Raw genomic sequence first — 17573 nt, 5'->3', positions numbered from 1 at the left:
AGGGTGGCTGGGCTGGTGGGGCGGTGCCTGCTCACGAGGGAGACTGGTAAACATTCTCGGCCCCTCCTCGTCAGTTGGTTTTGAAAACCTAAAGATACACGGCTTTTAACGCACTGGCAATGCCTGCTGCTCACCCCTGCTGCAGACCCCGAGGCTTCCCGCTGAAGCCTGAGTCACGCGAAGGGCTTAGTGAGAAGTCGGGGTGGAAGGCCGGGTGTGAAGGAGGGAACAAATGTGTTGCCTGCTCCTTTAACAGCTCAAGGGAGGACTCAGCCTAAGGACTTCCACGTTGGGTGAGAGTTTGCTGCACACCCCCTTCCCTGTGGTGGCTGGGCCTTGGTGACGTGTTGTCAGGGAACAGAAAACCCAACCAGCAGTGATTTAACCCATCAGGACACTTAGGTTTACTCAACATGAAGTCTCAAGGTGGGTGAGTCAAATCAGTAGCCCAGGGGTGTCAAACCTCTAGGTCTATGTCTTTTCCTCCTTAGCTAAGAATGGCTGCTTGAAGCAGCACATCACAGCTTCAGACCACACAACGTCCAAAGGCAGGCTGTAGAGCCCAGCCGGGGCAGGCAGAGGGCGCTCTTTTCCCAAGGAGGAAAAGTCATTCCCAGGAGCCTCCAGGTAGATGCCCTTGTACCTCCTGAGTCAGAATGAAGGCCGTAGCTTCCTCCAGCTAACGGAGGCGGGGAGAGGGAGTACCTGCCTCTCCTTCTGTAGGGTGGAGGTCAGGTCAGAAGGTGGGGATGAGTGGCAGGTACCGGGGAAAGGCCTGGTGTCTGTGTCCTGGGGGAAAACCCGCCCCTCTGGCACTGGGGACCAGACCAGCTGCACTGCCCAGGACGCTCGAGCTTTGCACAAGACAATCTAACCGGCTTGTGGGTTGACACCGACTGCTGACCCACGCTGAGGCCGCCTTGGCGGCACTGTGAGCGCTTCACCCCCTCCTCTGGCCCCGCGCCCCCAGAGGCCACAGGCGGAAATGGTGTGCCCCCCTTTCAGATAAAGTCCAACCATCTGCGGTTTTTAATAAGAACTGAAAACACGAGTGATGTCCATCTCTTTTAATCTTTAAGCCAATTTTGAGTAGGGGTGTGTGTGTGGTCCGTCCACGCAGCGAGCCAAGGTGCAGGTGTGGAGGCCCTGAGGACCCGTGAGCCACTCGGCCCCTGGGGAGGCCATGGCAGCTCCTGGCGAGGCTCGGCCGAAGCGCGTCTACAAGGAACACTCCTCTGAAGGGCGAGGCGTGGGGAGAAGAGGCGAGGCGGTGAGAACCCGTGCTTCCCTCATTTGTAAACACCCACAGACATTTGAGTCAGCAGCACAGAGGGGAGATGTCCTGAGAAACTTGCACGGCCTTCCTACGGTGGGTGGCGTTCCCTCCACTCCCACCGAGGGGCAGGGCAGGAGCACCCCGGATTCTTCACGCCTTCTTTTAGCCACGTGAAGAAAAGCCGGGGACGGTTAGGGCTCCTTGCCCGGCAGTCCTTCAGCCGGGTCTTTGGGTCCCCAGCCCGATGTCAGCCTGATGCCACCTCCCCACGGCCACCCCGCAGCCCCTGTTGTGCCCACAGACACGGCTGGCAGTGGGGACCGGGGCCCCGCGCGCCCACGCGGTGCCGTCACTCATCCTACACCTTGGCCCACAGAGCCGCCCGGGCCGTACCTTCGGGAGGGTTGTCCACGGGCTCGGGGCGGAAGCACCACGGGACCCCACGCACGGTGTTGTCGAAGCAGCAGCCTTTATCTTTGCACTGGGAAGGTGTGATTCCCGAAAAGCCGCAGTTTGATCTTTTGTGAGGATCCACGTCGCACGTCTCTGAAAGCACAGGGGACGAGAGAGGTGGAAGTCAAGTCCCGGGCGGCCGTCTGCCCTCCTTCTGTTGAGTCAGCAGCCAGCTGGTGCCGCTGATGGAGGCTCAGGGCTCAGGGCACGAGAGGGACACCCCGTCCCCCATCTCCTGATGTGAAGACACAGCGGCTCAGGGCAAACGCAAGGTGCCCGGGATCTGTAAGCTTCACGCCCACCGACAGAATTCACCGATGCGTTCATTCATTCCAACAAACAAGAACTTCGCTTAATCGCTAATACCTACGGGGCACCGTTCGTGCGTGCTAGAAACAGAAGTTGGCACAGCAAAATGAGACAGTGAAGGTCAAGCTCATGCCGGGCCCTGTGCCAGGTGCTGGGGACCCAGAAATTAAAAATAGGACAGTCGTTGTTAAGAAGCTAACAGCCTAAGCGGGGCGCCTGGGTGGCTTAGTCGGTTAAGCGTCCGACTTTCGCTTAGGTCATGATCTCGCGGTTCGTGGGTTCGGGCCCCCGTCGGGCTCTGTGCTGACTGCCAGCTCAGAGCCTGGAGCCTGTTTGAGTCTGTATCTCCCTCTCTCTCTGACCCTCCCCTGCTCACGCTGTCTGTCTCTGTCTCTCCTAAAAATAAATAAAAACATTAAAAAAAAATAAAAAAAAAAAAAAAAAAAAAAAAAAAAAAAAAAAAAAAAAAAAAAAAAAAAAAAAAAAAAAAAAAAAAGAAGCTAACAGCCTAAGGGACGAGAAAGCTAAGTAAATGCACAGCAGAGCAGAGTGTGACCGTCCCCGGTGCTGAGGGCGAGCCCGGGAGGGACATGGACCAGACTGAAGGAAGCACGCGGGGTTCCCAGGCGGGGACGGAGCCGTGGGGGTGTCCCGCCGCGGGGGCAGCGTGGCCAGAGGCAGTCAAGGGAGAGAGCAAGGTGCCTGTCCGGAGGCGGGGGATCATTTGTGGGGAAGACACAGAGGCTGGCCTGGGGGGATGCCCGCAGCCACTCAACAGCTTTACCCGGCGTGGGGGCACCCTCTGCAGGATGCCAGCCCCCCCGGGTCTGGCTGCGCACCCAACAGGGAAGGTGGCGCTGCCCAGCCACGGGGAGGTTGTGAAGCCAGGGAGAGCTGTGTGCGCGTGCGTGTGTGAGCGTGTGTGCACGTGCGTGGGCACGCACAGAGGCAGCTCTGTGTCCTTCCCCTGCCAGAGGGCAAGCGGCAGCTGGGCGGAGGGGTGGGGGGCTTGCTGGGCGACGCAGCCCCTCCCAGCTGCTACTGCCCGATGGGGACTCGCGGTTTCCAAGCTTCTGTCCACCCTTCACTGTTGCCTGACGGAACTGCGTGGAAATGACTCCCACCGGGCTCTGCTTGCCATCAGTTTCCAGAGCCCGTTGTGACAGGGTTGCTGACCCACAGAGGGTAGACTCTCAGGCTGGAGGGCAGAGCCAGGCAGGCAGGGGTAAGAGGGACCTGGGGCACCCGTGTGGCTGTGTCCCCGCACCCTCGGCCGCAGACCCGCGTTTCCTCCAGGCCTGAAGCCAGCTTGTCCCTGCTGGCCTGAGCCTGTCCCTGCCTTAGGGACCTTCCCAGCTGCCACCTTGATATACACCCCCTTCCCATACACCCCGTTGTCTGTGGTTCATCATCAGGTCCCCGGAATGCACACAAAATGCACGGAAACCGTGGTTTTGTCTCCCTTCTCCTCAAACCTCGATGGAAATCTTTGTTTTGAGAACCTGGGAGCAGCGCCTGGGGGCTGGTCCGTTAAGCATCTGACTCCTGGTTTCGCTTAGGTCATGATCTCACGGTTTGTGGGTTCGAGCTTTGCACTGACAGTGTGGAGCCTGCTTGGGATTCTCTCTCTCTCTCTCTCTCTCTCTCTCTCTCTGTCTCAAAATAAATAAATTTTTTTTTTAAAAACCAACCTGGGGAAATCTTTTACAACAGTGTCTAATGACAACGTATAACACTGAACAGAGTACAGCTTTTGCGCTCACCACATCTCCTGGCCTTTGGGGGCTGGCGCCCGGCTCCCAGGTCTGGGGGCTGAGACACCGGTTCAAAGGAGCAAGGTGCTGTGACCTGTGGCACCCATGGGACCCGAGGGGGGCCTCAGGGGACACCCATCCATGGAACGGGCATGTGGCATCGGGGTGGCTGTGCCCAGAGCCTGGCTGGGATGTGCGGGGAGCTGGTCTAGACGGCATCTCTGACGTCACTTGTGGGGTTATGGTGCTGGGAGTGGTCAGTGCTGGAGACACTGGGCTGCCACCCGGGGGGCCATCCGCCTCCTCCTAGCAGTGCTCTGGGCCTCCGTGGCCTTTGACCTCTCTGCTTTCCACCTGCCTTCACCCTCCTAGGATGAAATCCTCCGGGGGCCTAGAAAGTGCTCAGCTCAAATAGGTGTCCCGTGACGCAGGGTGTCCCCCGGGGGCTGACCAGGGCCTGGCGCCCACCGTGAATCGGGGAGAAGGCTGCTTACCCAGCTGGCCCTGGGCCAGAGAGCTGAGGGCCAGCGTGAAGACCAGCACCACGACGCAGATGACCCTGGGCTCCATGGCGGCCGTGACCTTGTTCTCTGCTCCACCGGAGACTGCGAATGAGAGTGAGAGCCCGTCCAGGCTCTGGGTTTTATGCACAGGCTCTGTTTGCCTAACGAGCGTTAGATAACATTTGCCTAAGGAGGTCCCACAATCCTCCGCTCCGCATAATCTGCACTGAGCAGTTTGCTGTTGTCCTCGCGGCTGAGGGACTTCAGAAGGTCCCTCCTGGGCCGTGGGAGTCTCCTGGGCCGCGACCCCATCCAGCTCCTGACCGCAGCGGGGGCCCTCCTGGCAATGTCAACATTAACTCACCAAAGAGTGAGTCACGGGAGAGGTGGCCCGAGAAAGCACACGTGTGTCAATAGAGGCTCACGGGGTCACACTCCGTGGGGTCACCTGACTTGGGGGATGGGGAGGGAGCAGATAGGACCCGACGTGGATCCTCTGAGAGTCCGAGAATCCAGGTGGGGGGTGGTGGGAGAGCCTCCATCCCTCACCCCCGGGCACCCAGGGCTTCAAACGTCTTCTTTTCTCCAGGAGTTCGGTCCCTGTTGCGCGTTTCTGTGGCAAAACGCTACGTGACCAAAGCACCATGAGGTCCCTCACAGAGGAAACGTGGCCCCCCGGGGTCTCACGCCCTGCTCGGCACTGACATTGAGAACTTGGAGATTTTTATTTAACATCCCACTTGGGGGACGTGCCTGAGCACTTTTACTTATTTACTCAAATTAATTTTTTTTCTTTTTTTTCCTTTTACAGCAGAGTTCTTCAAAACCCCCCAGAATGTGTGTAGATCCAAGGGGTCGTCTGAACCGACCGAGTAGAGATGTTCCTCCCTCTGGGGGACCCCTCTCCCCATCTCAGGCCCCCCAGTGAGGCCCCCTCGACTTTGTGCTCAGGAGTGACCTGCAGCCTATGCTCTCCCGGCCCCCCCTGCTCCGGGTCTTCTGTCCCGAACTCCTTGCCGTCCCCGGCGCACAAGGGACCTCGCTCTGTCCCCCAGAGAATGGAAGGTCCGTGGGGGCAGGGGTTCTCTCTATTCCCCGCATTCAGGAGGCCCAGCACTGACAACCATCCTTATTCAATAGATATCTGTGAAAGAATGAATGAGTGAATGAATGAGCAATAGGAGAAATCGTTTGTCCTCGCTGAAAGATGAGGCTCTGAGAAAGACTAGCCTTGGAGACGCACTGGCTTTTCTTGTGACCTGGTGAATGCGTCCTGGCGGCCCCTCTGGGAGGGGAGCCCCCACCCTGAGCCCGGCCGCCAACCGGGGTCTCCAGGAGCGGCCCCATGCACTGGACTGGGGAGGACCAGGGCCCGGAGGTGGGGGGGGGCTGCATGGCAGTGATGCTCACGACAAAGGAGACCCGCCACTAACTTCTCAGCGTGAAGCGGGAGCGCTCTGACGCAGAAATGCAAACTGCACAACAGTTTGGAGAAAAGCGTGTGACGTTCAGTGGAGGTGACACAATCTGCTCCCAGGTCTGCTGTGTCCCCAGGGAAACCCCCACATAAGGGCAGAAGGAAACACGGACAAGGACCAGTTTTGCAGCAGTGCCTGTAATACCTTCCCAAAAAAATGGAGGAAGAAAGAAAGAAGCTTTAAAAAAAAAAAAGGAAGAGAAAGAAAGAAAGGAAGGAAGGAACAAAGAAAAGAAGAAAGAAAGAAAGAGAAAAAGAGAGAAAGAGAAAGGGAAAGAAAGAAAGGAAGGAAGGAGGGAAGAAAGGAAGGAAGAAAAAGAGAGAAAGAAAGAAAAGGAAAGAAAGAAAGAGGAAGGAAGGAAGGAAGGAAGGGAGGAAGGAGGGAGGGAGGGAGGGGGAGGGAGGGAAGAGGAAAGGCGGGGGAGGGAGGGAAGGAAGAAGAGAAAACAATATAAATGTTCGTAAATGATTATTGACAAGGGAAAAGAGAAAGGATGTAAAGCGTATGCACATCAAATACCTTGCAGACGATGAAAATGAGAAAACGGAAATGAATAAATATTGAAACAAAGCTGAATGGGAGTATAAGAATGACCTCTACAGTGTGACCCCATTCAGGGTGCAGATTTCCAAGGTCAGCAAGGAGCACAGAGTGAGAGCCACCCCACAGGGGCCGAGCTTGCAGGGTGCGCAGGGGGCCAGGTTGTGACCTGTGTCTGGGACGGGGGACGGGAGGGCCATCGGAATGTGGGAACGTGCATCGTGTTCCCTTGGCGATGGCAGATGGGGGATGGGAGGGAAGTGTGGTGGAGAGGTCAGCAGCCATTCATTTAAGGAGGCGCAGATTCACGGGGGTGGGCTCCCCTGTATTTGCGGTGATCCCTGCTCCCTGGCAAGCGGTGGGCGGGGGCTTCGCTGGTGCACTGGGGGCCCGGGCCCTGTGACTGGGTGGTGGGCTGGGAGCTGGGGCGCTGTGACCTGGCCAGTGTGCTGGGGGGCAGGGGAGCTGTGATGGGGGATGGCTGGGGGCAGGTGCCCCTTGACTGGGGGGTCCCGGGGGCAGGGGCACTGTTACTAGGGGTGTGTGGCTGGGGGCAGGGGTGCCATGACTGGGAGTTCCTGGGGGCCGGGTGCTGTGACTGGGGGGTCCCGGGGGCACCGTGCCTGCGGGGTGTGGCTGGGGCCCTGGCGGCTGTAACACCTCTGGTGATCGCCCAGGCGGGAGACACACAACATCGCACGATGGCCTTATACACTGTTTTGGGGGGGTTGCTGTTGTCGTTGTTGTAAGGCCAGTTCAGTGGAGCAGCAGAAGCACTGAGCGCTGGCCCACAGGGAGAGATATAAAAACGGGAGCCAAGCAATGCCTGAGGCTCCATAAGCCGGGAGAAGGGTCTGGAACAGATTGGCTCTCGAGAGAAACTAACCCTGGTAGCACCTTGGTTTGGGACCTCCAGCCTCTGGGCTGTGCGACAGTACGTTTCTGTTGTAAGTTCAGTTTGCAGTGCTGATCCAAGCGGGGCGACGGCACCAGAGAAAGGAAGCATTCAGACTTTCTGACGGTCCTGAAATATTAGCTCTGAAGACCACTAACGCTGAGACCCAAACCCATGTGAGTCACCAAAGAGGGGTCCTGTGGATTTCAGGCACCAGACGGGGTCTTGGCCCAAGTGTGTCCCCCATTATGGGTCCCTTGGGGACCCCCCTGGGCCCAGAATGTAAATTGGGAAAAGACACACTTAGCAGCTACATTGCCTCTCTGTCCTTGGGGTGAGGGATGATATGGCAGAAGTCCCTCACCAGGACTGTCCCCAAACCAACGTCACAGTCCAAGAGGGAAGTGCAGAAATCGATGTCACCTTCAAGGACCTGGAAGACCTGGCGGTGGTCATTCCATATGCCTGTTGATGTGGCCCGTCTGCCGGTGCTAAACCGTGGAGAATGGCTACATAAATGTAATTGCAGCTGAGGCTTGAGATGGGACAGCTTTTCCTGGAGCACCCCTCCCCCACCCCCTGCCCAGGTACCTGATTTGCAGCCATTGACCTGGAAAGTGCCTGCTCTTTCCCCCTTCCCTGAAGAAAAGGCAGTCGACGGGATTTTGCTATTGTGTGACCCCCAGGCCGCAATATACTCCCCCAGTGTGGTTTCTGCTAGCTGTCCTGCTCTGTGAGAACACTCTGGAGACAGCTTGGACATCCTGCCGGCCCGCTCCACTGATGACACGAAGTTACGTCGACCGGATCTGGAACACAGGATGGAAGATGCGTTCGTAAAGCACGCGTGTGTCAGAAACTGGAACTGCAGAAGTTCAGGGCCCCGGGCTGTTAGCGGGGTGCTTAGGAGATGTGGGGCAGTGCAAACCTTCTCTCTACGGGGGAGATAAACCTCTCTGCACCTGGACCCACTCACCCCAACAACTGCACTTGGGCCTTTTGGACGTTGGAGGTGTCATATACCAGATTTGGACGTTCTCTTCTGGCCCGTCTGCCGGGCTATCAGTAAAGTTTGCGGTTTCCAGAGGACATCAGAATAGCAAGCTCCTCACAGGAGTGGGTCGGGGCCATGACACAAGAGCCCTGACCCTTGGGCCCGGGGGGCCGATGTCTTGAGTAGTAGGCACTGCAGATGCGGACACTGCAGGGTCCGGTCCCTCTGAGCCTGCAGCTGCCGGCCGCCCACGCTGTGAATTTACAGAGCACAGAATCCACGGCATGTGATACAGAGCAGTGCGGTGCGGGGCAAGGCACTACAACGACGGGCAAGTAATTCACCGGTCCTTCCGCGTGCCGCAGTAGGCCACGGCAGAACGTGGCCTCATGTGCTCGTCGGGCCGCTGGTGGCCTGCGTGTCACCCGATGCCGTAGACCAGAGCAGTAGATGGTTCCTTCTCAGCCGAAGTGCCCATGTCCGGGCACCAGGCAACAGATGATTATAGGACGGGACTCCTGGAGGAAATTTTGCTTCTCGTGCCCATGACGGTGGCCCTGGTGGGCTGGAGTGCGATTGTCCACGACAGGCTGGCTTCCACTTGGGAACACACTCCTAGGCCCATTGAATTGGCCGTGGGGACTGCCGTGTGGGCCTCTTCCTGCCCCCGAAGCAGCAGGCAGTGGAGGAGGAGTGACTGGAGTCACTGGTCCCCATCACCAAGGGGCATGGTGCTTCGCCGCACAGCGGGGTCTGGGAAGACGATGCTTGTAGCCCCAGGGAGTCGCTGCGGCGTCAGCACTGCCTCACCCCGAACTGCCTCGATGGGGAACAAGCAAACCAGGACGGACTAGACCCCTCGTGGACGCGCATCCTATAGATGTCCACATCTGGGTGACCCTCTCGGGGGAAAACCACGTCCAGCTCAAGTGGTAGCAGGTAACGACGGAGCAGGAGGTTGGGAAGGAAGCTAAGAGACCGACTTTGACGTCTTAACCAACGATCGGAGCAGTTACCGTAGCAACGACCTCTTGTGTAAAGTAAAGAAAATGTCAGTAAGTCCTTAACTAATTTCCGGAAGGTTTAGGTTTTTCTAAGCCTTGTAACGAGAAGAGAAATCATCTAAATGTATGTAACGTATGTAGGTTGAGAAGAAACTTGGCTACGTAAGGTATGTCAAACTTTGGATATAAAAATATGTTAAAACTATGAAGTTTATAGTACATAGAGTGAACAAAGGTTTAGCAACTGTGAGACATAAACATCTTACGCATGTCGAAATTTAAAACCCTGGAGCTCCCCTGGGTACAGAGGCAAAGAACAGGAACCCAAAATTCTTAGAAGACAATATGTAAATGCCTAAGAGATACAAGAAAGGTGAGAAGAATAATTAGTAGTCAAAGAAATAATTTACAAATAACTGTAACAGGGGCGCCTGGGTGGCTCAGTTGGTTGAACATTCAATTCTTGGTTTTGGCTCAGGTCACGATCTCACAGTTCATGGGATTGAGCCCCACATCGGGCTCCGTGTTTGGTGTGGAGCCTGCTTGGGATTCTCTCTCCCTCTCTCTCTGCCCCTTCCCTGCTCTCTCTCTCTCAAAATAAATAGACTTTAAAAATAAATTAATCAATTAAAAACATAAAATACAATGACTGTAACAGTTTAATTCTGAAGAGGCCATGGTTGGAGCTGAATATTGGCATTTGGAGCCTCAATCCATGGAAGGGGTGCTGAGCCCTGACCTTTCTTCTCGGAGCGAGCAAGGTGGTGGCAGCTGGGGCAGGGCCACGTCAGGGAGGAATAAGCTTCCCTGTGTTCACCATTTCTGTTCCCTTCACGGCCAAGTCTGCATCCCCCTAACCTGCACTGCATGGTCTTGGGGTTTCTGGGTAGGACAGAGACTCAAGGGGCAGGAATGGGTGGCTCCCCCCGTGAGGTTGCTGAAATCTCTGAGATAACAGACGCCTTGCACCACCCCAGATCTGTGTTTGACTTCAGGGAAGGTGCCAGGAAACAGATCTTGGGGCAAACACATGGGGGTGTGGCCCATGGGGAGCCCCGCGCGGTCCAACACGCCTCGCTTGCCTGGCTCACCGACTGCCGGCTCAAGGGAACGCTCCCCTTTCTTTTGGGGGAGAGCAAAGTCTTTACACCTGCCTCATACGAACACAGTACTTCCGATTATAAAGTCGGTTGTGCTCATGACAGAAACAGTTCGATGACCAGTAAAGCAGATTCCTGACGTGACTCACCGTTGTGCCGCCCAGCGATACCCACTGCTGCTTCTCCTTCTTTTTCCTGCTGAGTTGTCCTTCGACCGCTTTGTCTTGTTCTTTTTGGTTCAACCAGAAAAGTCTCCACGTTATTGCAAATTCCATACAATGAACTACTGACGGCCCCATAATGGTTCCTTGAGCCGTCATAGCCGAACTTCCTCAATGATTCTGGTGTCGTGGGTCATTGGGTTGCTTACAAGTGTTCGCAATTACTGAGATTTCTTTCATGAAGGTCTTGTGCAAAACGATTTTCTCTGTGCTTAGGACGGTCTCTTTGGGGCATCCCCCAAAGTACCTTCACTGGGTCTGGGAGCGTGCTCTTCCTAAGGCTCATCGAACATGGCCCCACGCTGACTTCCACAACCGCTATGTTCATTTCCACTCGCTCTGGACGGAGGGGTCCATTCACCCCCCTGCCAGCAGCGCTGCATCTCCTTATTAAAAACCAAAATTCGACGTGACTGGCTTGAGCACGGGCACCCCTGAGGCGGCCCCGCTCCACTTGTCACCGCTCGGCTCCCTCGGAGATGGAACGCCAGGACTCAGCGCCCCCTCCCGTGGCTCAGGTCTCCAAAAACCAACATTGGGCCCCAACCACGGCCTCCTAGGAATTTAAAACTAGCAGTGAGACGGGAGGAGGCCGGTACCAAGTCTGTCACCGGCAAGGTGGCCCTTCCACCCTTCCCGGCTCTGCCAGGCAGAACATCCCGCACGCGGTTAACTCGGCGCCAACCAGGACGGAACAAAGCCCTGTTCCGCCCAGCAGGTGAGTCTGGAATTCATCTGCTGATTCCTCTGTAGGGTCCACAGAACATGGGCTAAGAGGGGGCTCCGAACATCCCCCCATTCATCTGTAGCTCCGTCCCCGTGGTGAGCAGCCTGCCCCCCACCCCCCCCACCCCCTGCCCCGTGGTGCTGACGGCACTCCTCCTCCCTCCCGCAGGCCTGGCTGGAATCTGCCTCTTCTGGCTCTGTGCTCCACCTCTCTGGCCAGAGTGCTGGCGGGTCCAGCCCACAGACTCTTGTTCCCGCGGTCCACCATGATCCCCTCACCAGCACTCGCTGGATCCCCGTGATACAGCCCTGTGGTCAGCTTCAACCACATCTACCCCAGGTGTAGGTGTGCGGGCCCAGTTTCTATTTCACACGGGATTTTCTATCTGGCCCGCACTGTGGGTGTCCGTCCGCGCTCCTGCTGAGCATGGAATAAGAAGAGTTGCTATCATTGGGCAACTGCCAACGATCACAGTTGAGGTCCCTGCTCTGTTCTGAGGCCACTGTGCTATGCTTTTCAAAAGTCCCAGAGATAGGGGGTGCCTGGGGGGCTCAGTTGGTTAAGCGTCCAGCTTGGGCTCAGGTCATGAGTTCAGCTCACAGTTCATGAGCTCAAGCCCTGTGTCAGGCTCTGTGCTGCCAGCTCAGAGCCTGGAGCCTGCTTGAGATTCTGTGTCTCCCTCTCTGCCTCCCCCTCTCTCTCAAAATTAAATAAACATTAAAAAAAAAAAAGTCCCAGAGATGAAGGCAGGGCAAAGAGGGGGCCAGAGCATTCTCCAGTTTTTACAGGCTGACAGGGAGACTCTTTTACTGGACAAGGGCCCTGGGGTTGGTCTGAAGATCCTCAATAAACTTTATTTCAATTTCATACCTTTTGCTCATCTTCCCTTGGCTATTTGCGTCCTCTAAGCATGGTTACCGAGGACTGGATCCTACAGTTCAGGCAAGTCTGATCACAAAGCGATGTTTGGATTACGATGTATAAGGGATTGTGATTTGTAGACCAAGTCCTAGCTCATTGGCTGTGTCCTAGCCTGGCCATCGTGTCCCTGGGGGGCCCCGAGTCCCCGATGACAGGCTGGTACCCCTCTGAGCTAGTTGTCAGTGTTCTGGCTTCTGTGGACACCTCACACCTGCTGGAAGCAAAACCAAAAACGTTTTACCACTTTTATCATTACAGTTGTTACTGGAAGCTTATTCAAAACCAAACCACAGAAACAATCTCCCCCACCCAGGATCCTGCTTCCTCTTCCTGATAACCTGAAAATTTAGCCCAGGCGGGTGATCAGGGAGGGCTGGGGCATGGGGGTGAGATGAAGAGATGGGGAGAGGGTGGGGCCTCACTGCTGCGGTGGCTGCCACTGCGGCACCTGGAAGCCTGCTGACGTCAGGTGCCAGTCACATTCCCGGACACAACCACATAGAGAGTGAACCAGCGCAGGCCAGTCAGCCACCTTCTCTCGGGTGTCACCAGCAATGTCGACATGAGTGACTTTATTTTTAAAATGAGAAACCATTCAAGATTCTCCCCATATTTTCCTCTCTCCCTCACATTCTTGGATACTTTCTTCAATAGCAAGAAAGGTGGTGGTGGAGTTATTGAGCTCAGGGCCAAACTCAGCCCAGTGGGAGAAAGGGGCAGAGAGAGAGAGAGAGAGAGAGAGAGAGAGAGAATCTTAAGCAGGCTCCACGCTCAGCACAGAGCCCAACAGCGGGCTCGATCTGACAACCCCAGGGTCATGACCTGAGCTGAAATTAAGACTCAGATGCTTAACCAACTAAGCCACCCAGGCACCCCTAGTGATCTTCTATTTTTTTTAATGTTTTATTTATTTCTGAGAGAGAGAGAGAGACAGCATGAGCAGGGGAGAGTCAGAGAGAGAGGAAGACACAGAATCTGAAACAGGCTCCAGGCTCCAAGCTGTTAGCACAGAGCCCAATGCGGGGCTCGAACTCATGAACTGTGAGATCTTGACCTGAGCCAAAGTCAGACGCTCAACCAACTGAGCCACCCAGGCGCCCCTAGTGATGTCCTATTTTTAAATCCCTGCTTCAAAAAGGAGCCATCATGGTTCTTAAGCATGTCAGTGGAAAGTTTAGACTTGACTTCCAAGTCTGCCCTTCACCCTTGTCATCTTTCCACATAAGGAGATAATGAAAAAATATTTCAAAAGCCTGTCAAAGGGGAACATTGGTTTCTTAGAGCCACGGACCTGGCCTCTCCTTCCAGAGTGGGTATGAGGATGGTGAGAAGAGGAAGGAGACAGTGGCTCAGAATAAAAAATGTGGTGTGTGTATTCTTGACATTTTTATGATAATTATGCAGCTTTAAAACATTATTTTGCATTTTAAAACATCAAAAATATTAGTTCTTACTAAGAAACAGAGCATCAGTAGATGAAACAAAAACTGATTGAGTAGGAAAGGGAACTAGATTACCCACGATTATCACCAGGGACCCCAAGATGCCCTCCCAGCAACTGACAGAGATTCCTGTTAGGGTATCAGCAGAGATGAGGGGATGGGAGCCATACCCCACTAACAGGACCACCTGGTATTTTCAGGACACGCAACCCAACACTAGCAGGGTGCGCACTGTTTTCTAAGTGTCCATGTCCATTCATCAAGGTAGACCACATGCTGGGCCATGAGACAAATCCCAACAAATCTAAAAGAATTATAAAAAAATCACACAAGGTATGTTCTCTGACTGTAACGGAATCAAATGAAAAGTCAACAGCAGACAAGAAAATCTCTAAACATGTAAAAATTAAGTCACACACTTCTAAATAATTTTTATGTCAATAAGGAAGTTTCAAAAGACATTTAAAAGTACATAAAGTGAGTGAAAATGAATACATGACATGAAAACATGTGGGACTCAGCTAATGCAATGCTTAGAGGGAAATCTGTTGCATTAACTTACACTAGAAACGAGAAGAGTTCTCAGATCAAAACCTGAGTTTCTACCCAAACAATTAGAAAAATAAGAGCCAAATAAATTCAAAGCAGTGAGAAGGAAGGTTGAAATCAATGAAATTGAAGGTAGGAAAACAATAGAAAAACCACATGAAACAAAAAGCTCATTCTTTGGGAAAGTCAGTGAAACTGACAAACCTATTGCAAAAGTGAGAACAGGTAAAAGCAGGAAGGCACAAGTAACCTCAGAAATGCAGCAGACATCACTACAGACCCTACAAACATCTATGGATAATAAGGGAATACCAAGAAAAACTTTATGCTCATAAATGCCACAACTTAGTGGAATGGACTAAATCCTTCAAACCCACCAACTACTAAATTCAACTAGGAAGGAACAGATGACTAGAATAGCCCTATAAACACCAAAGAACTTGAACTCATAATTCAAAATGACCCCTAAGAAGTGAAATTCCCATCTAGTTTTAAAAGAAGAATTAATGCCAATTTACACAATCTTTTCCAGAAAAACAAAGATGAATGAACATTTGGAGCACCTGGATGGCTCAGTCGGTTAAGCAGCTGACTTTGGCTCAGGTCATGATCTCGTGGTCTGTGGGTTCAAGCCCCGTGTCGGGCTCTGTGCTGACAGCTCAGAGCCTGGAGCCTGTTTCAGAATCTGTGTCTCCCTCTCTCTCTGACCCTTCCCTGCTCATACTCTGCTCTCTCTCTGTCTCAAAAATAAATAAATGTTTTAAAAAATTTTAAAAAAATGATGAATGAACATTTCTCAACTCATTTTATGAGGCTGGTATTACCCTGATACCAAAACCAAAGACCACACACACACACACACACACACACACACACACACATGCACACACACACACACAACTACAGACCAATACCTCTTATGACTTTAGATGCAAAATTCCTCAGTGAAATAGGAATGGGGTTTATTCCAGCTATGTGAGGCTAGTTCAAAATTGGAAAATAATCAGTGCAATCTCTCTTATCAATAAGCTAAAGAAGAAAAACCATGTGATTATTTCAACTGATATGGAAAAATATTTGACAAAATTCAACAGCTATTCATGACAAAAATTCTTAGCAAGTTAGTAATTGTGGAAATTATCTCAACTTGAAAAAAATGCATCGACAAAACACCTACAGCTGATGTCATACTTAAAAGAAAGACTGAATGCTTTCCCCCTAAGACTGGGAACAAAGCAAGGTGTCTGTCCTCAGTACTCTTATTTAACATAGTCTTAGATGTTTTAGTCATGGAAATAGAGAAGAAAAAGACATAAATTGCATACAGATGAAAAGGGAAGAAATGAAACTATCTGTCTGTAGATGGCATGATCCCCCACATATTAGATCCCAAGGAATCTACACACACACACACACACACACACACACACACACACACACACAAACTAAACTCTTAGAAATAATAAAAGACTTCAGCAAAGCCACGGGATACAAGATCAGCCACAAAAATCAATTATATTTATACACACTATCAGTAAATGTGCAGAAACTGAAGTTAATAACAATACCATGTACAATCACTCAAAAATGGGCTACTTAATTATACACTTAACAAAACATGCTGAGGATCTGTGTGCTAGAAATGACAACATTCTGATGAAAGAAGTCAAAGGAGATCTAATAAGTGACATACTATGTTCATGGATTGGAAGACTCAACATAGTAAGGATGTTAATTCTCCCCAAAAGACCTATAAGTTTATGCAATTCCTATCAAAATCCCAGCAAGTTTTTTTTTTGTAGGCATAGATAAGCTTATTTTAAAATTTGTATGGAAAGGCACAAGCCTTAGTAAAAATAATTAAAATAATCTTGAAAAAAAACAATAGAGTTGGAGAAATCACTCTATGTGATCATAAGTCTTGCTACATAGCTGCCAATCTTGTGACCAAGATTATGCAGTATTATCAGAGGGGTAGACACAGAGACAAGCAGAAGAGAAGATCTAGAAATAGACCCACATGACTAGTCCCAAATGATTTTTTTGGCAAAGGTGTAAAAATAAATTCAGTGGAGAAGACAGTTGTTTCAACAATGATGCCGGAGCAACTAGACATCCCTGTATGGGGAAAAAATGAACGAAGACTGAAACCTCACATTTTACACAAAAACTAACTCAAAAATTCACCCTAGAATTCCAAGTAAAAAATAAAACTATACGTCTTTTAGGAAAATAGCATGAAAGTCTTTGGGACATAGAACGAGGCTAGGGGTTCTTCAAGTTGGTACCACGGACAGCACACGTAAGAGAAAAATTGATAAATTAGATCTTACCAAAATTAAAACCTTCTGTTCTCTGAATGCCCCAGTGAGGAAGATGAAAAGACAAGCTTCAGACTGGGGAAAATATTCGCAAACAACATCTGCAACAAAGATGGATATAAACCCCCAAACTTTTGTATCCAAAATATATAAAGAATTCTCAGAAGGCAGTAGAATAAAACAGTCCAAGTAGGAAATGGACAAGACACGAGAGAACCTTCCTCCAAGAGGCGATGCAGATGACAAGTGGCCACAGGGAAAGATGTTCGGCCTTGTCAGCCGCTAAGGAAATGCAGATTCAAACCGTAATTCGGGTGCCCGGGAGCTCAGCCGGTTAAACGTCCGACTTCAGCTCAGGTCACGATCTCACGGTTCACTTCCTGAGTTCGAGCCCCGCGTCGAGCTCTGTGCCGACAGCTCAGACCCTGGAGCCTCCTTCAGATTCTGTGTGTGTGTGTCTCTCTCTCTGACCCTCCCCTGCTCATGCTCTGTCTCTCTCTCAAAAATAAATAAACACTAAAAAAAAAAATTTTTTTAAACGGTAATGAAATGTCACTACCCGCCTACCAGAATAGCTAACAGAAAGCCGTGGCAGCACCAGCTGCTGATGAGGAAGCCTGGAGCCCTCCCGCGTTCCCGGAGGGGACGTAAAATGTCGGAGGCCACGCTGGGAAAGGGCGCCTCAGCTTCCTAGAACCCTCGCTGTGCACGTATGGCCTCGCCCAGCAACCTGAGAGACGCAGGCGGTTTGGTTCCGTGGCGTGATAGCTGCGACATGGCCGCACTTCAGAGGGGAGATGGGGGCTTGCCGGGGCTTAGAACAAGTGTGAGCCGGGTGGCCTGGTGACGGAGTGCGGGGCGACTTAGATGGGGGGTGTTTGTGGCTGTGGAGCGGCCCTGTGGTAGTGGGCACACAAACCTCCACACGCCCTACACAGTACACACAGCTACATGCACACACTCACCGTGTACACACAGACACACTCCCTACCACACACGCATACACTTACACACACACCACAGACCCACATATATGTACATTTACACACACACCACACATATATAGTTACATCCAATACCATACAT

At 52.2% G+C, this 17573-nt stretch overlaps 1 protein-coding gene across 10 annotated transcripts in view; it reads right to left on the bottom strand.

Annotated features, from left to right (window-relative positions):
• TFF1 (trefoil factor 1) overlaps positions 1-12177 on the bottom strand; it is a 30448-nt gene extending 18271 nt beyond the window's left edge. The window contains exons 1-6 of one of the 10 annotated variants that reach the window (XR_005530686.1): positions 12125-12177; positions 7800-8017; positions 5729-5950; positions 4287-4397; positions 1670-1822; positions 1166-1235 (exon numbers count right to left, since the gene is read on the bottom strand). Coding sequence is in view for 9 of the 10 variants with exons in the window: in XM_039245468.1 (XP_039101399.1) it covers positions 1219-1235; positions 1670-1822; positions 4287-4397; positions 5729-5950; positions 7800-8017; positions 12125-12135 (732 nt within the window). In the remaining variant the exon portion in view is untranslated. Of the gene's footprint in view, positions 1-1052; positions 1236-1669; positions 1823-4286; positions 4398-5253; positions 5440-5705; positions 5951-6292; positions 6505-7799; positions 8018-10455; positions 10573-12124 lie in introns of those variants that run through there. The other 9 variants (XM_039245468.1, XM_039245469.1, XM_039245470.1 and 6 more) reach the window with 9 other exon arrangements.
• Between the last annotated feature and the right edge of the window lie 5396 nt (positions 12178-17573).

Source organism: Hyaena hyaena, unplaced genomic scaffold (genome assembly GCF_003009895.1).
Source record: "Hyaena hyaena isolate Hyena2069 unplaced genomic scaffold, ASM300989v1 scaffold_254, whole genome shotgun sequence".
Taxonomy (NCBI): Eukaryota; Metazoa; Chordata; class Mammalia; order Carnivora; family Hyaenidae; genus Hyaena; species Hyaena hyaena.
Note: the sequence above shows the minus strand (reverse complement) of the source record. Positions and strands in the feature narration are given on the sequence as shown.